Source organism: Bos indicus x Bos taurus, chromosome 9 (genome assembly GCF_003369695.1).
Source record: "Bos indicus x Bos taurus breed Angus x Brahman F1 hybrid chromosome 9, Bos_hybrid_MaternalHap_v2.0, whole genome shotgun sequence".
NCBI lineage: Eukaryota > Metazoa > Chordata > Mammalia > Artiodactyla > Bovidae > Bos > Bos indicus x Bos taurus.
The window spans coordinates 89,983,358-90,010,797 of NC_040084.1; the positions used below are offsets into that span (position 1 = coordinate 89,983,358).

General features: G+C 36.0%; 1 protein-coding gene across 1 annotated transcript; it reads left to right on the forward strand.

The window, feature by feature from the left end:
- Window positions 1–10,094: 10,094 nt before the first annotated feature.
- Window positions 10,095–26,213, forward strand: MYCT1 (MYC target 1). Its single transcript, XM_027551884.1, is given in 3 exon segments — window positions 10,095–10,197; window positions 10,199–10,275; window positions 25,524–26,213. Coding segments are annotated over 3 exon segments (690 nt in total). The 5' UTR covers window positions 10,095–10,096; the 3' UTR covers window positions 26,036–26,213.
- The last annotated feature ends 1,227 nt before the right edge of the window (window positions 26,214–27,440 follow it).

Sequence of the window (27,440 nt, forward strand, 5' to 3'; positions counted from 1 at the left end):
TAGTTGTATTTTTTTTTATTTTTTCAGAGCTCTTGATTGCTTTTATTTTTTTTTTTAGTTTTTATTTATTTTTATTTTTATTTTTTTTTAATTTTTTATTCCTTTATTTCTCATGTGTTTTAAAGAGCCAAATGTGACTACCACATTAGATAGGGTAGCTATAGGATATACAAGCTTTCCTACAGTTGTTTCCTATTGTAGTAGTTTTACAGCATTGTTTTCCCACTTTTAGATCTTCCTGTTCCTTTTAGCCACTTTGAAATCACTGTAGAAGGGCAAAATAAATTATTAGAGTCTTTGATTATAATCATGGTCATGGGTATTAGTGGAAATTATGTTTAAATTTTAATTCCTAAGAACAATACTATGTCATCACAATACATCTTTGCTCTTGCCTAGCTTCTTTACAATGAATGTTAATAACTTAACACTTTTGTCTTTAACTGAGACTTAATTAGCTTCAATGTGTAATGTAAAGGTTTTCTTTAACACTACTAATTCATGGCAGGTTTTTTTTCTCTTTTTTTTACTCCATGGCATCATCTCTTGCTCTCTTTATGCTTTGTACTCATGCATTTAGTATTTAAAGCTGAAAAAGGCTGAGGTTATGTACCCTACATAGTGGATATCATCTCTATACCATGCAATTTATATATCAAAACATTAAAGAAAAACTCAAAATGAATTGGGAGTAAGATGTTATTCACACACATTTTTTAAAAGATGCTGTTCACAAAACATATCTGCTTGGGGACTTCCCTGATACATGTATCTGTGCATGTGTGTGGGCACATATATATATTATGCCTAACAAACCAAAACACACAAGGAAATCTGTTTGTAGTACATAAAAACAAAATTATGTAAAGATGTAATGTGGACCCATATAGTATGTATCCATCTTATTTTTACAATAGTATTTATTGTTTGATTTTTTTGTATTATAAAATAAATCATTATCTCAGCAAAAGTAATCCTCTAAAGGCTCCTTTAATAATGAACTCCCATGTTTTATTAAAAAGAGATTATATAATATTTGTGGAGTATATCCATTGCCTACATATAATACATCTGAAATTATTTTGATAAGGGCCAATTTGGGATATAGTAACGAGCAAACCAGAGTTGTTTCAAGGAAAAGTTTATACTTGGGAGTGTATAACACAATCTCAGCTACAAAATGAAAGTCTCTGGGCATTGAGAACTTTGAATGTATAGGCATTTGTTGTCCACTAATGTAAGCTGTGCATAATTTAAAAAAAAATCACTTTCAGGGACATACAATTCTACTGATTACACATAGATTTTTCAAGGACATTTCTCCACTGTTTCCTCCCCTGGAATTCTTCCCTTAGGGTGTGAACCAAGTAAGAGGAAATGAGCCTTTAATAAAACTTAAAAACAACTACTCCAGTTCCAGCTCGCTTTTTGTTTTCAAAAATTTCATGACCTATAAAAGATAGGGGGAAGAGGTGGTGGAAGCAAATGTCAGAGGAAAAATAATAGTTATTTAGAGTATTATATTTCTCTTAATTTAATAGCACCATTTCAAAGCTTAGACACACTTTATTTATAACCAAAAAGTACATTTTGTAGAGAATGCTGCTGAGAATACTTTCTGCTGGACAATTCATTCAAGCTGGTTAGCCATAAGCTTCTATGTGTCATGAATTCTCCTGGAACAGGTAAATGTGATAGAGGTATTTTACCCACATGTGGGATAACACCAACTATCTTTCTCCTTTTTTGCGTAAGTACATTATCTTCAAGTAAAATTTATTTTAAATTATTCAAAATTATAAAATCATGCTACTGTCACATGTAAGAAACAACAGCAAATTATGTTCAAGATTTAATATTCACCAAAAAATACTACCATTGTTTTCCATTTCTACAAGACATGTATTTTTTTGTCACTGTATATAAAATAATTTCTACTAAAATGTGTATTTAGATATTGAGGAGACCCATTTGAGGCTTCCCTGGTGGCTCAGATGATAAAGAATCTGCCTGTAATGCAGGAGACCTGGGTTCGATCACTGAGTCGTTAGAAATCCCCTTGAGAAGGAAATGCCTACCCACTCCAGTATTCTTGCCTGGTGCCTGGTGGGCTATATCCCATGGGGGTCACAAAGACCTATTTTGGTACTCTTGAAGTCCACTACTACTGTTTCATTTTAACTTTTTTATCTCCTTGATAAATAGCCTGACAGAGAACTCAGTATAATAAGTCACTATAATTAGGAAATTATCACCATAAAATTAGCTAAAATAAGAACTAGAATAGTTCTTAGAGATTTTCTAATACAAGTCATTTTATAAGACATTAAGAATAGAATTTGTATAGGTCAGGCACTAATTATAGTTACCATATATTGACCTTGGGATCTGAACATTTTAAACAAGGCCTTTCATTAAATCACTTGTCAGTTCTAGGATGAATATTATAATCACCTCAATTAATATACAAGGAAATTCAACTTCAGAGACCTAGGAAAGAATGGAAAAAAATGAAAGAAAGAAATCAATAGGCAAAAACAAGAGAGGTAAACATCTGTTATGCATGATAAGCAAGAAGAAATTAAATTTCTAATTATGATTAAAAATGATTTGAAAGATAAAATTGAAGCTCTCTTGCTTTCTGAGTATTCCATTATAAAACCTTTTTGGTCTCAGACAACTGATTTTCATGTAAAATAAATGTGTAGAGCAAACAAAGTTTAAGTATGTGGTGGTTGTTCGGTCACTAAATCATGTCCACTTGGGACCCCATGGACTGCAGCACGCAGCTCCTCTGTTCTCCATTATCTCACAGAGTCTGCTCAGATTCGTGCCCATTGAGTTGGTGACACTATCTAACCATTTCATTCTCTGCTGTTCCCTTTTACTTTCAATCTTTCCCAGGATCAGAGTCTTTTCCAATGAGTTAGCTCTTTGCATCCGGTGGCCAAAATTTTGGAGCTCCAGCATCAGTCCTTCCAGTGAATATTCAGGGTTGATTTCCTTTAGGATTGACTGGCTTGATCTCCTTGCAGTCCAAGGGACTCTCAAGAGTCTCCAGCACCACAGTATGAAAGCATCAATTCTTTAGTGGTCAGCCTTTTTGTAAAAATTACTATGGCATTAAAATCCTCTCAGTATAATAGAGGGGATTTTTCCTTGTTACATTAACAGATTTAACAATATTATTATTAATAAAATCTTGCATTTTTATTTGCCAAATGCACATGGCATATCATACTTTGTAAAGTTATAGGTTTTTCTTTTACTAACCAAATTTTGCATAGCCTGTCAACATTTCTTGAAGTTACATTCATATCCATTCTCTTATTTAATGGCTCAGCAGGTAAAGAATCCACCTGCAATGCAGGAGACACAGGAGATCTGGTTCCATCCTAATTCCTGGGTCAGAGAGATCCCCTGGCGGAGGAAATGGCAACCCACTCCAGTATTCTTGCCTGGAGAATCCCATGGACAGAGGAGCCTGGCGGGCAACAGTCAATAGGGTCGCAAAGAGTCGGACATGACTTAAGCAGCTTAGCAGCAGCATACAAGAGAAGTAACTAAAGCAAAGATAATGAATCAGTTGTAAAGGCTCCCAGAGATGTCTCAATGATAAAGATTTATCTGAAGCACTCAATCACCAGAACAGCTGTCATCTAAGGGAGGATGATGTTGGCTTTAGCCCTCCTAACTTCAGTGTCCAAGCCTGTTCATGAATATGCATGTACCATTAGCACAAAATTTCCCCAGTTTTGCTGTTCAGGGAGACACTGCTTTAGGGAAGATCCCCTGTGTTCTCCTTAGTTGCTGGAAGTAATAAATCCTTCCTTTTCCTGCTCTTTGGCTTGGTTATATCTTGTGGCCTGACCAAGGGGTAAACCCAGTTTTTAGGTGACAAGACGGCTGTAGCTTTGTGAAATCCTGTAAATGCTAGAATTCATCAGCTTTGCTCTGGAACACAGACTCCCAGACTAGGTGCTCTAGTTTTCCCCAGAAACTATATAGAATCACTTTAGAAAAGAACAGCCCTTTTTGCAGGATGGAGGAGTAGGGGAGTAGTGGTGGAGTAGGAGTTGGGAGGTGGTAGAACCTGCTTATCTGGTTTTCAGGTATTCTTAGGTTGGGGGACTTGTTGGGAAATTGGTATTGAACTGCAAAAATGTATTTACAGTCAATCAACTTATTTTGATTCCCACATCTCTTGTATTTTTACTCAAACCAAGCATTTTTGCATCCCAAGATTCTCTGAGGTTTGATGAGACAGAAACTTGATTCCTGGAGGCCTCATCTAGTATTTCTGTCCTATTTCATTAGCAACCACTTCATAGTTCATTTCAATCTTTCACAAAGTTTGGAAATTCTTTTCCCTTCTTTTTGGATCGTTGTAGACTCAAACGCAGTTGTAAGAAATCATAAAGAAGGATCCCATGTACACTTTACCAAGTATTTCCCAATGGTAGAGCATTATAATCAGGATATTAACATTAATACAATCCATTGATCTTATTTAGATGTTCCCAGTTTTACATGCATTCATGTGTATGTGAGTGTGTGTATGTGTGAGTGTGAGTGTGAGTGTGAGTGTGTGTGTGCTTATTCCTTTGCGATTCCTTCAAGATTCATCCAACTTGCATGTTGCAATGATTTGTTCCCCCTCTTTGCTGGTTTCTAACATACTGGGAATTTGAATATCAACTTATTAAATGTAAGTTTAGAGAGCCATGGAGAATAGGAAAATTTTTAGTTTTAATAAGAAAGAAATTGGTTTCTAAAATTTAAGGTAAATTTTTGCCATCAATCCTAAAAGTTTTAGAATGAGTTTTTGAATGAGGGCATTGCTCAAGAATGAACACTGATAATTGCAGGAGTCTGTATTATTGCAATAAAAGCAAGTCATGCCATGTTAAATTAGTTTTATTATTAAAATATGTCTAGGTTGTAAGACCTTCAATATTAACAATGATTGTGTCGATCCAAGATCTGTCATCCATCAAGGATCCATTTCTGAATTCTCTATTCTGCATAATTGGTTTGCTATTCTACTCCTGCACGGATGTGAGAGTTGGACCATAAGAAAGGCTGAACACTGAAGAACTGATGCTTTTCAACTGTGGTGTTGGAGAAGACTCTTGAGAGTCCCTTGGACTACAAGGAGATCCAACCAGTCCATCCTAAAGGAAATCAGTCCTGAATATTCATTGGAAGGGCTGATGCTGAAGCTGAAGCTCCAGTACTTAGGCCACCTGATGTGAAGAACCGACTCATTAGAAAAGACCCTGACACGACTGAGCTACTAAACAACCACAACAACATTCTACCCTGAAATCAAAATTTTACTGTACTGAATACAGCACATTATAATGAGCCACAGTATCTTTTAAAAAAATATTAGCTATTATTTATTTATTTAAAATTCTGGTCACACCCCATGGCACGTGGGATCTGATTTCCCTGACCAGAGATCAAACCCGCAACTCCTGTAATGCAGAAGGAGGAGGAAGGTAATCTTAAGCACTGGACCACAGAGGAAGTCTATCATAATATCTTTATATGTCCCCTAAGCTAATTTTTCTTCTTAAGCGTCTTGGCTGTTTTTAGCCCTTTGGTCCTTCATATATATTTTAGAATAAATTTGCCATATTTATTAAAGAATGCCCTTAGGAATTTTTAAGGAATTAAAAAACATGTCTGAAAAATACATGTATGTTGAAAATTAACATCTTTTCAGTATTGATTACTCTATCTATGAATATGTTGTATCATCACATTTTAAAAGTTTTCCTTCACATCCTTCAATAAATGCTATCATTTTTCATATAAATTTTTCACAATTGTTTTTCTTTTCTGCATTTTGTTGCTATTAATAACTTGTCTTTTGTAGTTTTAGTTTTTTAGTTTGTGGTAATGTAGACAATCATACAATCTATATAAAAATATAGTTTCATTTCTATCTTTCCAATTCTCTTACATCATATATTTATTTCCTTTTCTTATGGTATTGGCAAGTCTGTGCAGTCCAATGTTGAATGCAGATATTGATAGCGATCCGATTCATCTTGTTTCTAAAGGGAATGTTTTAAAGGAATTATAAAGGGTGTGCTTTAGTATCTCTTCATAATTCTAACTGAATTTTTTCTTAGTTCATACTACATTTAAAGTTAAAAAGAGTTTCTTTCTTTTCTTTATACTATGTCATCAATATCTTTATCCCTTTTTTGGACAAGTGAGTCATCTGAATATTTTAGCTCATTTTGTACCTTTTACTTAGAGACTGTATTTTCCTACAGACTTTTAGTTCTGTCTTGATTTTAATCCCAATAATTCAATAATTTAGAACTTATTGTTATTATTTTCATAATATAAACATTTGGGTTGACCCACATATTTGCCAGTTTTTATATCAAATTTGCTGTCTAGAATGATTTTCTTTCTTTCTGATCTTTATTCTTTGGTAATTCTTAGAATAATAAAACCACTTAATTTCTGTTTTAAACTATCTGTAGTTTAATTCTATCTTTGAAAAATGGGTTCACAGTATATCAGTTGCTTGGGTACACAGGTTATTTTTTCTCTTGAAATATCTCTTGAAGATATTATTTCATTGTTTCTGGTTTCCACTGGGATGTCCAAAATACTTTTGAAACTGAGGATTAGATTCATTAAACTATAACTTGCTTGTCTAATAAACAGTAAATTATAACCTGCCTTCACTAACCAAGCTCACCTTAATTGTTCTTGCAAACTGTATACCGTCCAGCTTCACACAGCTTCTTAGAGAGTATGTCACAAGAGGCCTTTAACTGTCCCAGATAGATAACACCTCTAATGTGTGGGCTAGAATACTGATTGCCTAAGTTGTTTTTCAGCAACTTGGAACTAGTTCTAGCCCAGCTCAAGTTAATCTAGACCACTCACCATTCAACTGGACCTATGTAAATGTCCAATGGATAACGTCAGAGGGCCAAAAACTCCACCCTCGGGTTACATTAATGCTGCTATTTTCTGAACATGTTGCATCCTAGGTAATGTAGATAGACTTGTAGAGAGCAGCAATTACTTCACTTTTTCCTGCCTTCAGTCACCTTCCCCTGAACCTCTGACTACTCTGTACTCTGCCTGTAAATATCCCAAGCCCCTCACCTTTGGGGAGGTGGATTTGAACTTTGTTTTCCCATCTACTTGCTTGGCTGCCTCTTGAAAAAAACCTTGCTGTGCATTTGGCTTGCTGCACATCAGACAAGCCTGGTTTAGTAACACTTTCATCTTCGGATTCCTTGGAATTATTTCATTCCCTTATTAAACAAATATTTAATATGAGCCTGTTATTAAGCCTGTTGTGCTCTTAATAACATTGTATGTGTGTATACATATACAACATAATAAGTGTGTATGCTCAGTCATGTCTGACTCTTTGCAACCCCATGGACTGTAGCCCACCAGGCTCCTCTGTCCAAGGAATTCTCCAGGCAAGAATACTGGAGTGGGGTGCCATTTCCTTCTCCAGGGGATCATCCTCACCCAGGAATCAAATCTGTGTCTCCTGCATCTCTTGCATTACAGGCACATTCTTTACAGTCTCAGCCACCTCTGTAAGGAAGAACAAGCTTCCAAATGTGTTGTACGACTACTGGGGAATCCAGATCTAAAGACCGATCTTATGAAATAACGAACAGTAGAAGAAAAGACTTAACAATTTTTTTATAGATAAAAAACAATTTCCTGTTTTGTCATTACAAGCCATGATATTTGAAAATGGCATAGACATAAATACTCACTTCTGTAGATCTCTGCCAAGAAAAATATGAATCTTTTACGAGGCAAATTATATGCACAGATAAGAGCAAAAGTTACACACATCTGTTTACAGAAAAGAAAAATATTCCTAGGTCATAAAGTGCTAGAAAATAAATTTCTTCAGAGTTTTGACTGGCTTCTGAACATCTGCAAAAGTGAAAACTGGGAGAAAATCTAGATAATTAAACATGAAACAATGAAAGGAAGTCTCAAACTGTATCCCAGCCTTGAGATGGAGTGAGCCCAGCTTCCGCACAGAAGGCATTTCCACCAAACCAGACTCATCTACTCCACTCATCTGGTTTGTTGTTTTAGATCAAATGCAGTCTATATAACTCTTTACAAAAATATATCCATGTTTGTAATTAGTGTGTATTGAATCAGGTAGCCTATAATACAACATGTGCACTTAAAAATAATGTAGGGACTTCCCTGGTGGTCCAGTGGCTAAGGCTAAGCCTACATGCTCCCAATGCAGGGGGACCTGGGTTCAATCCCTGGTCAGGGAAGTAGATCACACATGTCACAATTAAGAGTTTGCATGCTGTAACTAGAGATCAAATAAATAAATACTTTAAAAAACTAACGATTGACAAATCCCATAAGAATTTAGAATTCAGAAGTATTTCAACATATTTTCATCCTGATTATGTTTTTCCAGAAATAATTTTTTAATTTTATGTTTTTATAAATTCTGTCAAAAATATTGAAAAGTAAAGGTAACTATTAAAATGTGAGTCCCTTTTTTTTTGTTTTTCCTAAGCAAAAAGATGAGTATCTTACTTATTCAATTATATGGAAATAAACCTTAGCAAGAATATTATAGAGATGATGACTTTTCATATTTGCACAGTGGAGTCTCTAAATTTTCTATAACATTCCATTATTCTCCTTTAGGTGGCTATATTTTAATTTCAAATGCATTTAAAACTGATGCAAATATATAAAAAATTTTTTTCTAGTTACTTTTCTTTTTTTTTAAATATAAATTTATTTATTTTAATCAGAGGTTAATTACTTTACAATATTGTACTGGTTTTGATGAGCAGAAACAACCTAATTTTAGAGAATCAGGACTGTAAAAATTTATATGGGATCAACTTCATATTATGGTTTTTCAGATTTTCCTAGAGCTACTTAGGAATATATGACAGTTTTCATGAAGATGATTATTGCTTCACACTAAATCATATTGTGATGACAATTGGGATGAATGAGAATTATACAAGAGTTAATGCTAGAGTTGATCAAAGATGGAGGAAACCAGATTCTTAACAGTTTAGTGGTTATAAGTGGTATGGCACTGTTATTCCTTCTTCCAATGCCTTCCCAATGCTCAGAGAACCCAGTCTAAGTAGTAAAACTTGCGAAGACTCTTGAACAAATTTTAACTAACTTATGTTTCCTGAGATGTCTCATGTAATTCTTTCTCAAAGCCCACTTACCCACTTTCTGGATAGTGATATCCAGAATAGCCACAGTGTTGTCATAACTCCTCTCTTTGTTGATGTTGCTTTCTGTCTTATTCTTTCTCCAATTGGTACAATTATTTTCATACCGTCATACACAGTACCAAAGTCATCACTTCATCATGAAGAAAAACATAGTTATCCTCGTACTCCTCACAAAGTAATGCTTAACATTCCGTTGTAATTAAATGTTTACATTTAGGTTTCCCCTAATTGGTTTTAAATAGGGCCCATCAATATAGAAAGGTTTTTTTTTTCTCATACTTACACGCCACTTTAAATTAAAAAATTAAATATAGATTACATTTTAGAGGTATTTATGAAAAAAAGAATTCTCTTTTCAAAATCAATATGCAAAATAGAGCCAAAGAATTGGAATTTTAGTAAGTGAGAATTATAAAAAATAGGTATTGGATAAAATTAATTGCTTTGGAACAGACTATGGATTTCTGAAGAGTTCCCCCCACTCCCAACTTACTATATAAATATAGTTTTTAAACTATATTATAGTGTTTAAACATTGGAAGGCAGTCTTATTTTTTTTCAGTCTATTTCTTTATTCAACACAAATTTAACCCAAAGTGTTGTAGCTGAGAGTTTAAAATCATCCTCCACATGTCAGTAGGAGATGAGGAAAGGACAGAAAAGGAGTCTCATGTCCCCAAAGCAGTTTGGAGGTGGGGGAAAGGTGGGTACTTAGCAACTGAGCTGAGGAAATGACGAGAAGGAAATTGTTTTGTGTCTCAGGAACTGTGTGGAATTCCAAGATAAGAAAAACAGTTGCTAATTTGAGTATAAAAGCAGGAAACATGAAACATTTATTTCCTTTCATGCAAACACAAGTATATGAGAGGTTGTGTGAAAATTATTTTTCTCCTGCCGAACTACAAAGACACAGATTCAAAGTTCTTCTGGACACACTGGCTTTTCTTCTCTCTTCTCTTCTTTGTGGATATTATGGCTAATAACACAACAAGTTTAGGGAGCCCATGGCCAGAAAACTTTTGGGGTAAGATTTTCTTTAGCTGTTTTTAATTTAAAATTAGAATGTGGAGAAATGTACTGCCTAGAGGTGATTAAAACCTTGGAAATCCCTGAGCCATTTTGCTTACTCTAAATTGACAACCTAATGTTTTCATAGATTTAGTACAAAAAGATTTGTTCATGTAAAATGTCTGTAATGTGGGCTGTGAAATCATTCAAGTAGGATCTGGGCAACAAGATTTTGGCTGGTGTTACAAAATAATAAAAAAATAATAGGAAATGATAATTAGAAAATAAGAATAAAATGAAAAAAAATGAAAGTCATTGCTGTTTGGAAAATACTAATGTGGATTTTGTTGGAAAATTGTTTTGTCTTATGTTTATACAGATTATGTATCTTATTTAATGAAACTAAGAATTTCTACAGAGATTAATTTTAACTTACCTTGTCAGTGTTATACTCTTTAATTTCCAAAGTGAATCTAAATAATAAATGTACTGAAGGAATGTGATGACATGATCAAATAAAAAAAAATCATATTATGAAATTAGAGGGAAAAACTGTAACAGAACAAGTTAAATGGAAATAACATCACAAATAACATTATAAAGAAAGCTTCAGTTCAGTTCAGTTCAGTTCAGTCACTCAGTCGTGTCCGACTCTTTGCAACCCCATGAATCGCAGCACGCCAGGCCTCCCTGTCCATCACCAACTCCCGGAGTTCACTCAGACTCACGTCCATCGAGTCAGTGATGCCATCCAGCCATAAAGAAAGTTTATCACAGGGAAAAAGGGAACAGTACAAAAGTAGTTTTTGGCTGGGTTCAGACACAACTTCTAGTCAATCAGCTGCAACAGAACGGAGCTGAGGTAAGATCCATGTCTTCCAAGGCTGCAGACTCAGGGAAGAAGGGCTGAGACATGAAATTGTTGCAGGTACTTGGGTTTAGGGAAATTTAAAAAATAAAGGGAGAAGTCGGGTTAAATCCAGAAAAAAAATTTAAAGGAGATAATGGAGTTCGTGAAGAGATCACTTCCCCACGTGAACTATTTAACACTTTCTGCTGTGATTCCAAAGTATGTTTGGGGAGCTCTCAGGTGAAAGATGGGCAGGGGTGCTGCCTGCCCCTAACCACCTACCTGGTTTTCCACCATCACAGAAACTTTCATGGAGGGAATGAATTCTCTTTTTACCATCAACATTTATGTTCATTTCATGTCTGAAAATGAGAGATATTCGTAGTTATCCTATTGTAATTCTCAAAGAATTAAGAAAAAGAAAGTAAATTATACTTGCATATTGTAAAGAATGCTTTTGGTAATGTTATTGTACTTTACACCAAAAGACAAGTCTGAATTGTGAGAGTGTTAGTAATATGGGTTTCTTACAATACAGTTTGCTGTCCTCCTTTATAGAGAAAGTGAATGTACCAAACAGATGCTAAAAAATAGTGAGAATGTGTTTACACTAAATTCATCATTGCAAAAATGATATATAAATTATTGAAAAGTAATTCTTCCTGCAAAATTACCAAATCAATGTTTTTTTCAGATCAAAGTCAAATTTTCAAGACTATGTAAATGTTTAAGGGAAAAAATAATTATCCACTGATTAAAACGTGGAGCATAATCATAAAATGACCCCAGTGAAAAACAAAATATTTAGAGGCAATTTGCCAATCTTACGATAATACTTTTTTAGTATAGAAATCTATGCTTGAGAAAGAATTCAAACTTATTGTTCCAAAGATAGTTCTGAGTGTTTCTTTATCTTACTTGGTGAATACAATGGAAAATAGATGGATATAATGAAAACCAGGAAAGGGAGTGTTACATTGATAAGCATTAACCAAGCTAAACAGATATGTTATGCAGATATAATATTATAATGTTTGATGATGTGGGGAAAATATATAGAAGATCCCATTATTTCTTCTGGGGTAAAAAATATATATATATATATATTAAGTGTAAAATGCAAAAATGTGGATCTATGAAATGTAAACATTTTCTAAAATATAAATGTTGACCTTTAAAATTTTTATCTCCCTTTTCTGTCTAAATTGATATCTATCGTGTCCACTGTCTCCACAAAAAATGTTATTTGAAAATCCTGTAAAGTGCAGTGCAATGCATTGTCTATTGCTTCCAAAATGCTTTTTCGCATTTTGAATTCAGAAGATAGGGAAAGAACAGTTTAGAAAAGCAAAACTTATACATCAAACCATACAAATTTCCCAGACTTATGCTAAGGCTGCATAAAAAATTGCTTTCCAGATGTAATTTCCCTGGTTTACTTTAAAGAATATTGAAAAATTCGATAAAGATACCAGGTTATTACCAATAATGATAGTTTACATTTTATTGATAATCACCTATAAAATTTACTAAATGTTGTACAAACATGACAGTAATTAATGCAAAGGCGATTGATAAAATTGGCCTGACAACACAGCTGAAGACTTGCATTTCCCACTTTTGCCTTCTTTGATGCATTTCCCTTCCCTATAAACAGTACCAATGAAAGCAACAGGCAACATAACCTGTTAAAGTTTGCTGCACTCTGCTTTAATGAAATTGTAGACAAGTGTCATTAAACTTGGTTAGTCTTTTCGTATTTATAGTTCTAAATAAGACTATTTGGTTATACTTCTTGCCTTACCATGTGCGGTTTTGGCTAGGATTGTGAAAAATTAGAGAATTTATGGGTTTAGGAATTTGCCTTTATTCACCTGATTTAATCTTCATCAAATCTATATCTGTCCTAAAGAAGATTACACTTTTGGAGGAGATTATGTGCTCATACATATGCAAACATATGTATACAACATATGTCTATATTGCTATGGAATAACACAAGATGATATTCAGTAAAATGGCAATGAATGAGTTAGAAAAATGAAAGTGTTAGTCCCTAAGTTGTGTCCAACTCTTTGTGATGCCATGGACTATAGTCTGCCAGACTCCTCTTACCATGGCAAGAATACTAGAGTGGGTAGCCATTCCCTTCTCCAGGGGATCTTCCTGACCCAGGGATTGAATCCAGGTCTCCTGCATTGCAGGCAGATTCTTTGCTGTCTGAACCACCTGATCCCTAAATCCTTTTTAGAAAAAAAAAGTGAGGCCTTACCTGTTTCTATAAATCAGACAAGTTTCACATAGGGAGACAATTCTAGGAAGAACATTGTAGTCATTCATATTTCTTACAGTATCTTATTAAATCATTCTTTCATCTGTTTATCTATCCAGTTCATTAGTTTACTCAGAAGCACTGACTGACCACTCTTTATATATTAGACAATGTGCCTAGTGTTTGTGAGATAAATATGGCATGGTTGGAGAATTTCAGGAAATTCAGGAAAAAATCTTATCAGCAAATATACAGAAGTTAAAAATACGCAAGCCGAGTTTGCAGAGAACTGAATGACTTGAAAGAGATTTGTGTAGTTTTGGCTGTTACTGTAAAAGTTTAGCCGGGAGAAGGGAATGGCTACCCACTCCAGTATTATAGTATACTGTAAAAGTTTGCCTGGAGAATTCCATGTACAGAGACCTGATTAACCTTGACATTCCCTAGTGGCTCAGAAGTAAAGAATCTTTCTGTAATGCAGGAGATCTGATTTAACCTAATTATTTTTAATTTAGCTACTTCAAGCTTCCCCACTTCCCCCTTTACTTTCCTCTACAGCTGGGAAGGGGATGAGACAGGACTGGGAACTCTACACTACCGAGTGTGTTGGAACGAGAGGGCTATTGGTTCTTGGTCAAGTTCTGGTCTCTGTTGACTCTACTGATGTATATTTCTCATCTGCTTTAGGGGCATTGCCCTTTTTTCTTGCCTTTACTGCTGAAGATTATTACCATAAAATCTGATGATCTGTGCAACATTTGCTAATGGCACGATTTTTCCTTTCTGGTCTATTGGCTCTTTTCCATCTGTCTCAGCTGGCATAGAACAATGTTGAATGCTCTCCTGTAACCTTGGACCTGAGGGCATTTGGGCTGTATATAAGACCCTTAGATCTGGATATACTAAGTCAATACTTCCTCATCCCTACTCTGCTTTTCAGGGACCGAGAGTTTCTCAGAGGGGTTTATCATCTTTCCGATCTGGATCCCAAGAAGTTGAAAATGGATACCAATTTCTCTGGGATTCCCTAAATGAATCTGTAGCTCATTCACAGGCAGAAATGGAGTAATGGCCCCTTATTCAGGACTCTCACTGGTCACATGTATGCATAGCCCTTTTTCGGTCTCCAAAACTTCTCCTCTTCACACTGCTTCTGAAAATTTACTTGTTGGGGTTGAATATTTAAGTCCCCTCCCCCATTCAGTGTTGAATCCTTAACCCCCTAATGCAATGTTATTTGGAGATAAGGCCTTTGAGGCGTAATTGGGATCAAATTAGAAGGTGGGTCCCCCATGATGGGGTTAATGGCTTTATAAGAGGAGAAAGAGATAACTGTTCTTTCCCATGTGTGTGCTAGCACTGAGATGAGGGTGTGGGCTCTCACCAGAACCTGGTCATGCTGGCACTTGGATGCTGGGCATCCTGGTTCCCAGAACTGTGAGAAATAAATGTCTGTTGTTGAAGCCACCCAGTCTGTGGTATTTAAACAGCAGCCCAAGTTGACCTGGGCATGACTCATGGACCACAGTTTATTTTTCCAGCACTGTTCATTATCAGATCAGATCAGTCGTGTCCGACTCTTTGCGACCCCATGAATCGCAGCACGCCAGGCCTCCCTGTCCATCACCAACTCCCGGAGTTCACTGAGACTCACATCCATCCAGTCAGTGATGCCATCCAGCCATCTCATCCTCTGTCGTCCCCTTCTCCTCTTGCCCCCAGTCCCTCCCAGCATCAGAGTCTTTTCCAATGAGTCAACTCTTCGCATGAGGTGGCCAAAGGACTGGAGTTTCAGCTTTAGCATCATTCCTTCCAAAGAAATCCCAGGGCTGATCTCCTTCAGAATGGACTGGTTGGATCTCCTTGCAATCCAAGGGACTCTCAAGAGTCTTCTCCAACACCACACTTCAAAAGCATCAATTCTTCGGCTCTCAGCCTTCTTCACAGTCCAACTCTCACATCCATACATGACCACAGGAAAAACCATAGCCTTGACTAGACGGACCTTTGTTGGCAAAGTAATGTCTCTGCTTTTGAATATGCTATCTAGGTTGGTCATAACTTTCCTTCCAAGGAGTAAGCGTCTTTTAATTTCATGGCTGCAGTCACCATCTGCAGTGATTTTGGAGCCCAGAAAAATAAAGTCTGACACTGTTTCCACCGTTTCCCCATCTATTTCCCATGAAGTGATGGGACCGGATGCCATGATCTTCGTTTTCTGAATGTTGAGCTTTAAGCCCACTTTTTCACTCTCCACTTTCACTTTCATCAAGAGGCTTTTTAGTTCCTCTTCACTTTCTGCCATAAGGGTGGTGTCATCTGCATATCTGAGGTGATTGACATTTCTCCCAGCAATCTTGATTCCAGCTTGTGTTTCTTCCAGTCCAGCGTATTTCATGATGTACTCTGCATACAAGTTAAATAAGCAGGGTGACAATATACAGCCTTGACGAACTCCTTTTCCTATTTGGAACCAGTCTGTTGTTCCATGTCCAGTTCTAACTGTTGCTTCCTGACCTGCATGCAAATTTCTCAAGAGGCAGGTCAGGTGGCCTGGTATTCCCATCTCTTGAAGAATTGTCCACAGTTTATTGTGATCCACACAGTCAAAGGCTTTGGCATAGTCAATAAAGCAGAAATAGATGAAAGGTATGTTCTTCAGTCTTTTAGGCGCTCAGTATTTTGAAATTGCAACAAACAAACAGAAAACCCAAAACACTCTTGTGTCTTTTACAATGTCTACTGATTGGAGCAAAACAATTTGTTTTCAAGGCTATCTTCTATTCTAAGTATTTAATAATCCTGTTAGTAATTCTGAGCACCAGTTTTTTTCTTTTTTTTCTGTGCATCTTTGATAACAGCCCTAATCCTCTCCAAGATAACTGAAGAGATGGAGGATTGTTAATTGATTTCTTGGGCAATCAAGTGCTGTCAAGGGCAGCAAACCTTGGTTAATAGCTGAAAACTTTATTTCATAACCTGAGAAAAATATGTCACTTAGGGATCTACCCCAGGAGATGGAAGAAGGTTGTTTCCAGAGAGGTTGAGGAGGGAGAAAGCTTATGGGCTGGGCATGCTCCCCAACAATGTTCTTTATATTCCCTCTTCCCAAATAGTAAACAAATACTATGTTTCAAATGTGTATTTTTAATTTGTATTTTAAAAACTCTTGGACATCTATGCAACATTTCATATTAACAGCCTAATAATTACTTGCTTTATATCAGTTACCTAGGAAGTTTGATTGACAAGGGTTTATAAATTCTTGTCTTTAAAACTGCTGTATCTCAGTTCCACAGACAGAAGTTTCATGATTCATCTCTCACTGAACTCCATGCTCAGAGATTGGCTCAGTAGGATGAGGCAGAGCCTAGAAGAATGTAATTTTTTAATAGGTTCCTGACTTTAGAACTTCTGCATTTATGTTAATGATAGAAATTTGCTTATAGTAGTCTTTTCTTACAATAGCCTTGTCAGATTCTGGTATCAATGTTAGGCAGGTTTCCTAAAACAGGTTAGGAAGTGAAAAAGTTCTATTATTTGGAAAAAGTTGTGTAAGCGTGGCATTGTTTATTGTTTAAATGTTTGAAAGAATTCACCAGTGTAATTATCTGTAGTATTTTTAATAAGAAGGTTTTAAGTGAAAAGTCAATGTGTTTAACAATATTGGATAATTCAGATTTCCTACTGATCATTTGATTACTTTAGGGCAGTTTGTGTCTTGTAGGAATTTTCCCATTTGAATTAAATTTCTAAATGTGTTGCCTTAAAGTTGTTTATGACCTTCTCTCATATACTTTTCTAATATTTATTATGAAAGAAATATACAGAAAAAAATTGAAGAATTTTGCAGTGAATATCCATATACCTACTCCTAGATGATACTATTAACATTTTTATAATATTCATTTTATCAACCAATCTTAGTTTATATTTCCAAGAAAATTGAAGATATCAGTATGCTTCCCCCTAGTTAATTTAGCATTTATAGTATTAACAAGAATTTAATATTTTTATTTTTTTTCTTTGAAAGTCAAATGTACATCAATAAAATGTGTAAATGATCAAAAAATGAAGTGCACGGATCATAACTGAATATTTGCTGAATTTTGATAAAGACATACACACCTGAGTAACCCAAAGCCCAGTAAAGATATAGAACATTATCTCCAACCTGAAAAGTTCCCTAATGATAATGACACTTCTTAGTCAACCCTGTTTACATCATCCCCAGAGGAAATCACTAGTATGTATTCATTGAAAAAATATCCATGTATATTGACCTGTGCAGTTCAAACCTGTGTTATTCAAGGGTTAACTGTTGGTCTACCCTGTTCCTTTTGAACATAGTTTAACTTACCTACTACTCTAACAGTACTGTTGAATAATTATATTCATAGTATGACTTATGCTTTATTCTTTTGACCAAATCTATTTCCAAATCTCCCAGATTTTTCATTTGTCTCACAATCCCGTTAGTCTAGTTTCTAGTAACTTAGAAAGAAAAAAAGAAAACCAACGGGGGCAGTTAGACATCAGAGGTGGGACAGGATGACCCTTAAATAGGGTGGTTAGGGTAGCTCTCAATGAGAAGGTGACATGTGGGTGAAGACCTGAAGTCACCCGTGTAAACAGCTGAGTAGAGTTTCAGGAATAGGTTACAATTTGCACAAGGCTCTAAATCAGGAGCACAGATGATGTGTTTAAGGAATGGCAAAGAGGGCAGTGTGGATGGAGATGAATGAGCCAGTGGAAGAGTAGGAAGGAGGACAGATGACAGGGAACAGATCAAGGTGGAACTTCAAGGTGATTTGGGAGAGTTTACATTTTATTATACTCTGGGAGAAATGAATAGTTTAGAGCAAAAGAGTGATGTGATTTGACTAACACTTTAGAAGGCTCACTCTGGCTACTGTACTGAGAACTGAGCAAGGAGAGAAGCAGGAACCAGAGAGAAGGCTATAGTAATGGTCCAAGTCACAGATGATGGTGACTTGGATCAGGAAGGTAGCAGAGCAGATAATGAGAAGCTGAATTCTGGATATGTTCTGACAATAGACCCAATAGGATTTTCTGGGAGATGAGATACACATAGGAAATGCTTGCTGTTGTTTAAATTAACAATTTTTGCCAAAATCTTATTGTCTGAACAATCCTGCTATATTCTCTAGGGTACCAAGAACAGCAGAGTCTACTAGCAGTCTAATAGCTAAGCTTAATGATTCTTAAGATTGCAAAGGATTTTGTGAATTGATCAATGTTTTTATTGTCAAAGATAAAATCACTTTTCAGATATTAGAACAATTCAACTCAAGGCCACTAGGTGGTGACGTTTACTAAATTTTGATAGTAGTGGCCAGAATTTTAGGTACGGATTAGATTTATCGAAAACCAGATTCAATATTAGAATCTTAGAATTGAAAGGCACTATCGTGACCATTATTATTAGGCTAGGAAGAGTCAAATGACACAGGAAAGCTATACATCCATTAGTAATAATAGCTGTCGTTCTTTGAGGACCAATGTGCCAGCCCCTTAGTAGGTATATAGACATAAGTTATAAAATAGGATAACACTTAAGTTATATGCCATGCTTTACTAATGTTAGAGTTTGTTCCTTTTTTCCTTTAAAGGGAGATCTGTCATTTTTAAAGCAATCATTTGTTCTTTTTAGTTGCATTATAATTGTTGTTACTTGATGTAAAATTGTTTCCCCTTGATTTTACATTTTCAAAGTTTCTAATTTCTTCTTGAAATGAAGTTTATGCTAATTTTGGCTATAGATTAATCTTTTAGAACACGTTGTCTGAAGAGGCTGTGGTGGAAGGGCTCACAGGGCATATGCACGGAGACGATGTAAAGGAACTCTTGTAAACTTTAAATGCTTTTATGGGATTTTAAGATTTTAGCTTCATTTAGTGGAAATAAAGTAAGTATGTCTAATCTCATCTATTATACATGCTTATATACTGAGATATTCAGAATCCTCCGTCAGACTCTAGTGGTTACACAGGTTTAGACCCTAAAGCAAGAGCATGCTTGGTCAAAAAGTTTGCTTGGGTTTTCTGTAACATCTTATGGAAAAACTCAAATGAACTTTTTGGCCAACCCAATACTTTGCAGACTTTAATATTTATTTTCTCACTTTATGTCATACCTAAGTGACTGCAACAGTCCCCTGACTGGTGTTGGTTGTCAATATTCAATTATTAAAATAAAATAAATATTTTATTTATGTGCAGTGGGTGGCTCAGATGGTAAAGAATTTGCTTGCAATGTGGGAGACCTGGGTTTAATCCCTGGGTTGGGAAGATCCCCTGGAGGAGGATATGTGAAGTCACTCCAGTATTCTTGCCTGGAGAAGCCCATGGACAGAGGAGTCTGGTGGGCTATAGTCCATGGGATCACAAAATCGGACACGGCTGAGCGACTAACAGACACACACATCTATAGCATAAATCTTCTTGTTCAGTTGCTAAGTCATGTCTGACTCTTTGTGACCCCATGAACTGCAGCACACCAGATTTCCCTGTCCTTCACCATCTCCCAAGATCTGCTCAAACTCGTGTCCATTTAGTTGGTGAAGCCATCCAACCATCTCATCCTTTGTCACTCCCTTCTCCTGTCCTCAGTCTTTCCCAGCATCAGGGTCTTTTCCAGTGAGTTGGCTGTTCATGTCAGGTGGCCAAAGTATTTATTGGAGCTTCAGCTTAAGCATCAGTCCTTCCAATGAATATTCAGGGTTGATTTCCTTTAGGATTGAGTGGTTTGATCTCCTTGCTGTCCAAGGGACTCTCAAGAGTCTTCTTCAGCACCACAATTCGAAAGCACGACTCTGTTTCAATATAAAAAAACTAAGAGTTTGAGCTGAGGCAAGAGTTCGTTTTAGTTGAAACATTGTATCTCTGATTCTATATCTGAAGTTGTTGATATTTAAAATTCTCCAGTGGAGGTTGTTGATTCAGAAATGTAATTGCAGAATACATAACACTGCTTTACCACATTTCCTCCAAGTATTTTTATCTGTAACTGGCTACCAAATCTGGCATTAAATCAATACAATCTTATGCATTTCAAATTTTTCATTTCAGATTAATATTTTCTTACAACACACCAAAGATAAAGAGCTTTTCCCTAATTGAGGTTGTTTGACAATTAAGGGATGTAATAGACTTAATAGTGTCCAAGACCCTATATTAAATTAATCAAATTAGAAATGCATATTACTGTTTACCAAAATAATGAAATAAAAATAGGGTTGCATTTTGTAAACTGTATTCATTCCAACATCAAAATTTTCTTAATCTTAGTTTTAGTGAAACCTTTCTAACTTAGAATGATAGAAGTTCATATTTAGAAGGAGCTTACAGTTTACCAACTAAGTCTCAACTTAATGCATTATTTTTCTACTCAAAGACACAATAACATTAAAATGAATCATAGTATATCTCTCATTCATCTATTCTAAATAGAAGGACAGAATTTCTGAGTGACTTTATTCATAGTCTTTGATTGAAGTGTTTATCATGGTAATCCACTTATGGATCCTCTGGAGCATAAACTACTTAATGCATAAACTCTTCCAGAGACAACTGACCACTTAATAATGCACAATAAATTATTCAAATGATGTGCAATACACCTCACAAAAACAAAGATTGCTAAACCTCACTGAAATATAGTAAAATTAGGTATTTTTCTTAACAAAAGAACCGAATTTAGTAAAATTTCTGGATTCACATACTTATTTGGAAGAAGACAAAGGACTGGGTTTTATGAAGTATTTGAGTAGTTTATGATTTTTACTTAGTACTCTTACAAGAACAATTAAAACATTTTTCAGTGAAATCCAGAATTTAGATAGCTATTATAAACAACACAAAACTTCAAGGAAAGATGTAATGATTATAATACAAATTAAAATTTTATCTAGTAAATCTATTCTCTGATAAACTACTGTTGCATAAAATGGCAAAGGCAAGTAAATATAAAGTAAGCAGATGATAGAATTTCTAAAACATTAAAATTTGATCTGATTATCAAATTACTACTATAAAATAACATTATTATTTAGATTTTAGGAGCAAGAGCTTCTAAGCCTCAGTTTATCACCATTATGCTGCTCAATGTCTTATCTCTAGGACATTAGATGGTATGATACTATGGAATAATTTTTATATTCTTTTCACTTTGAGACTCCCACGATCAGATTCTTTCTTATTCTTACTATAGCTTCCCAGATTAAGCCATTGTTGTTGTATGTTCGAATCACTGTTTCCCTCTCCTCCCTGCTTATTTGTTTTCAGTCTACGGCAGATATCAACACCAGCTCCATCTTTATCCTTCCTATGGGTAACTGCTCAAGCCTCTTCTTTGCCCACAGGGAAGAGGTTGAACTTCTTGGAGAAGTACTCAGGGCCTTCCATCATCTGACCCCCAACCTACTGTGTGTAAAGTGGCCAATGACCCACTCACTGTCCCATCTAAAGGGCCTTTTTCTTACTTTAAGTCTTCTAGAATGTTAACTCTGCTACAGACTATTTTCTTCCCAGCTCTCTCTGTACTTAGCAGTACTTGGTATCTAGTGGGTGCTTTATACGTGAACAAATGAATTGATAAATTTCTCTGGGGCTCCTGGTTGCTAATCACTTCTCCCTAAAAGTCTCTTCTCACTTTGATTCAGTGCTAGTAACCTTTCTTATCTCTGTGGGCCATCCTAATTAGCCCTTCTGTGTTTCCCCGGTGTTGACCTCCGCCACCTGTTAAATTCTGGTTTTCCTGGAAGTTTGTTCTCAACTCTCTTCTATAAACACATTTGTTTCTTTTAGTAGAAGTGCGTTCCTTGGATAGTTGAACTCTCTTGCAGCATGAAGATTCCAAATTTTGCATCCTTTTAAACTCCATATTTATTTAACCCTGAATTCCCTAATACACACTCCAGGGACATGCAAACTCAACATCTTCCTACTATCAGTTCCAGCCCCAGTTCTGCAGTCTCACATTACTTCCCTATTTGGACAAACGGTGCTAGTAAGCACCTGTCCACCCCCATTTGCCCACACCAGAGCCTGAGAGTCATTCTAGGTTCATCCTTCCCTCAGGGTAGCAAAATGTGGTGTTTTTACTGGTTGACTGTGTGTGCATGTGTGCATGTGTGTGTGTGTTTGGTTGGTTGCTTTTTGCTGGTTGACTTTAATTTTTAGAGAGTGGAGTTGGGAGGAATTGCATGTCCTTTGTTTTAAATTTTCTTTTGTTTTGAAGGATCCTCCAGTTTCCCTTCAGTCTTGCCTCCTTCCTCCTTCATTGTGTGGTTTCCAAAAAGCACCTTTTTCTTTCTTTTTTTTAAACAACTTTATTGAGATATAGTCAATTAGAGCATACAATTAAATGGTTTTGTTATAGGAGTTGTGTGACCACCACAGCATCAGATTTAAGAAGATTTTATCCTTCAAAAAAGCGCTTCCCTGATGGAGAAGGGCTAGGCTGCCCACTCCAGTATTCTTAGGCTTCCTCTGTGGCTCAGTTGGTAAAGAATCTGCCTACAATGCAGGAGACCTGGGTTCGATCCCTGGGTTGGGAAGATCCCTTGGAGAAGCAAAAGGCTACCCACTCCAGAATTCTGACCTGGAGAATTCCATGGACTGTGTAGTCCATGGGGTCTCAAAGAGTTGGACACAGCTGAGCAACTTTCACCTTCACTTCTGTCCTTCAAAAAGAAACCCTGTCCCTACTTAGAGGTCCCTCCCATTCCCTTCCACTTACCCCCTCGCCTTAGACCATCACCAATCTACTTTCTTTCTATGTAGTTTGTGTCTTCTGGACATTTCCTGTGAGTAGAATCATAAAATGCGTGATCCTTTTGTGATAGGACTCTTCCTCACGGCAAGGATTACTTTCCAAGACTTCCTCTTCCCATTCCTATAAGTCCCTTTCCTGGTCAGCATGCTCATGGACCAAAATACCTTTTCATTTTATTTTTATAGTATTTCCAGAATTGCCCTTCTTCTCCATGACAACGTGGTGGAAGTATAGGAGATAATTTATTGATTTCTAGTTTCCATCATTTATTTTTTAGATAAATTGAAGTTTGGATATTTGTTGTCTTCTAATTATGCTGAAGGCATGGTTTTGTATATTTTTATTTGGTCATCTTGTTGTCCTCTATTGTTTTTCAGAAGAAACTTTGGAAAATCCTGATTTACATGGCCTTTTTGTGTTGGCAGCCCAGATTTTCTATAATTCCCTTTTTGAGTTCCAAATATTTGGGGGCACTGATAGTTACAAGTTAATTTGGAATTTCACTGTATTATTAATAAAGCTAATTTTAGGTTCTGACTGTGCTTATTGCTTTTTCCAGATAAAGCCTAACTCTATAAAACTCCATTCTCAAGAGATTTCACTTTAAGGCCATGACTCAATATTAGACGAGAGACAATTTTGAAGAACAATCCTGAGTCTAGAAGATCTGTCATAAATCATCTTGTATTTCAGAAGTCATCTTCCTGTTATAAAGAATTCATTGCCTAGATTTGACATAAAGAGTTGCTTTAGACATTTTGATACAAGCATTTGTGATAACTGTAAACATTGGACATAACAAATATGGTCTTTCTACAGGAGAAAAACATGACAATATAAGATAGAAAGATGCTAAAATAGATCCAAAAATTAAGGAACAATGAATATCCTTTTTTAATTATTAATATGGGCTTGTTTTGTTATTTCTATATTATAGATTTGGTGCATACTGTCATAGACCATATTAACAAACTGGAGAGAACTTTAGTTATCATAAAATCTAACTCCTTCATTTGAAGAAAGTAATAAAATAAGTGAGTCTAAATAAATTTTTATAAAAATCACACAGAATGTTAGGAATAGAACTGATTTTGGAACCCTGAATCAATTAGCTTTTTCTGTGTAACAATCCACCCCATTTACTGAGCTCACAATTCTGTGGGTGGGCAACTTGGGCTGGGGTCAGCTTGATGGATTTTCTGCTGGTCTTTTTTCATGAACCATACTCAGTTGGTAGGTTGACTGTATTTAAAATTCAGCACATACTGAGTTTTCCAAATAGAAAATTCTAAAATTATATCCAAGTATCAGGGGAAAATATACTGAAATGTATGGAATTTGCGTGAGAACAACAGATTTTAGGATAGTGTGAAAATCAATATGGGTTGTGGGTTAGATCATGGGTGTGTGTGTCTGTGTGTGGTGGATGATAAGGGTGGAGGGGTCTTCTAATATTCAGCATGTCTTTCCAGTTAATGCAGGGCTCTGCTACCCAGTTTTATTCAAGAATATGTTTTTAGTTCACAAAAAGAAGCAATAAGGTATCTGGGAAAGGCATTTTTCCCTCCTTACAACAGGAAATCTGGACAAGTTCTGTGAATTGGAGGATACTGGTATATAGCAGAGATTCTATGGAGGTTCAGGGGATAGGAATTTCGTGATCACAAGGGCACGATAAGAGCATGAACCTGCTTGGGGACCAAGAAAGAGCTCAGCAGTCTGTATAGCTCATGTCATCAATGAGTCAAAGATAAAGGTGACAGTCCAGGAGTTCTGGAAATAAGACATAAATCAGTCAGCCCCCCAGATGGTTCTAGCCCAGCACTTCCTGTCTCAGAATGAGAACGGATGTGAGGCATCATGCAGCCTTCAGGGTGGGATACACTGGTGGGGGATTTGAAAGCAGACAGAGGAAAAGACAAAGTCAATGTGACTATGAAATTCTTTATCGATTTTTGGCACATTGGTTACTACTGTAATTCAAAAGGAAGTAATCTTTGGATTATATTTGCAACTATAAAAATTTATGAGCTAAATAAAGAAGAGACTTTTTTCAAAATATGAGACTTTTTAATTACTAATTTCTTAAAGATAATAAAATATTGTAAGCAATGTGGAATGCTACAGCTAAAAAGATGTCATTTTACATCCTTTATTGTTTTTCTTTGATAAATGGAAGCCTATCGGCTTCATTTATTTATACCCACCCAACACCATCTTCTATCTCCCAAATGCAAAATCTAAGTTAATCAAATATTCCATAGTCCTCATTTGCATTTTGCCTGTATATTTAGTTGAACACCTATCTGTAAATCATATTACCTATTTGTTTTCTTTGTTTTAGAGGATGTGATAATGTCCTTCACGGTATCCGTGGCAACGGTACTTGTAATCGGAGGATTTATTTGGGCTTTGTCTGTCTGTCTGTCTCGAAGAAGGGCCAGCGCCCCCATCTCGCAGTGGAGTTCAAGCCGGCGATCCAGATCTTCATATACCCACGGCCTCAACAGAAATGGATTTTACCGCCACAGTGGCTGTGAACGTCGAAGCAACCTCAGCTTGGCAAGCCTCACTTTCCAGCGACAAGCTTCCCTGGAACAAGCCAATTCCTTTCCAAGAAAATCAAGCTTCAGGGGCTCAACTTTCCACCCCTTTCTGCAATGCCCACCACTTCCTGTGGAAACTGAGAGTCAGTTGGTGACTTTCCCTTCATCCACTACCTCCTCCAGCATCAACACTTCCCACAGCCTGGGCCGTCCGGATTTCCACTGGTCCAGTAACAGTCTTCGGCTTGGCGTTTCAACACCACCCCCACCTGCCTATGAGTCCATCATAAAGGCTTTCTCGGACTCCTGAGTAGGGTGCTTCTGTTTTTGTTTTTCTTTTCTTGTTTTGTATTGAAGGGAAATTACAAATAGGCAAAACAGAATTTTGAGGACATGGCCCAAATGCCTAATGAGTTTCCAAGCTGAAATATGCACACACAATTTGGACATCACAATGTAAAACAGATTTCCTTTTTTTTTTTTGTCTCACACGAAAAAATAATATTTTTCCAAATAGTTATATATTTATGTATTTTGTATTCAACATGGGAATTTTGAAAGATAGTGATTCTTGGCTAAGAATCAACTGATACAGTATATATGTCTTTTAGACTAAAACAAAAACTTTGGATTTTTGTGGTTTACAATCTTCACTCAATGTCCAATGTGACTATAAAGGTGGGAAAAATTACTGTGTAACTTAAAAAAATTCCTGTCTTAAGGGATTTTAATTTAACTTTCTTTAGAAAGACAAGTGAATCATTTGACAATCTTGGATTTTTAGTGATTTTATGGACATAAAATGATGGAACATAGGAGATTCTAAAGGTCCTTGATTTCACTCATTTGTGACAAGTGAGGAAATCAAGCAAAGGAAGCTGAACTCAGTGAGTGTTACAGAATAGTGCAATTCTGACACTTATTTTTCCCCCAACTCCTTTTGTTCTTTTCCCAAGAATAGTTATCCTCTTCACTGAGGCAAAATCCTTGGATTTACTCACTTGATGATTTGACCTTTCTTTACTGTTTTCATTGTATTGTTATAAAAACAATAGCAAATCCAATTCATTTGATCTAAAAACAAACTCTAGTACCGAGTTTACATTTTTCTTAAGGGATAAACTTTGTTTCTTACATTTAAATCTAGCAATGGGGAAAGCTTGTTACCTAAGGATTTTCTGTAACTTCAAAGACAAATAAAGGAGGGCTAGTAGAGAGAAAGTCTGTTTATCCAAATTAGATGTTACAGCCACGAAGAATCTTCCTTCCTGGATGGACCCATCAGTCATCATCTTTTATTTACTTCTCTATGGAACCTCAGCTTCTGTGAAGAGTCTTTGTACAGATGAAACTGTGCCAACCGGTCTTTGGTGCAGACAATTATTTAAGGAGTCCATCTCCACAAGAAGCCACCCTTTTAAAGGGAGAGCTTCAGTGGCCAGAGATGACTGGCTGGTCTTTTTCATTTAAGGACATGAGTTCCCAGAATTATTACTCAAAAGACCTGGAGTTTGTTTCTGATATAGTGAATATTTAGCTTATGTTGCTATTTCTTCTCTGAACACTGGGATTTTCTGTGAAGAAAAATGATCTCATGATAGTTTCTGCAATGCAGCAGTCCCAGCTAATGGTGTCTGAATATGACTCAATACTGTAATAGATATTTACACAATAAAAGATTCTGTATAGTATTTTCTTTATTTTTTTTTTTTAGC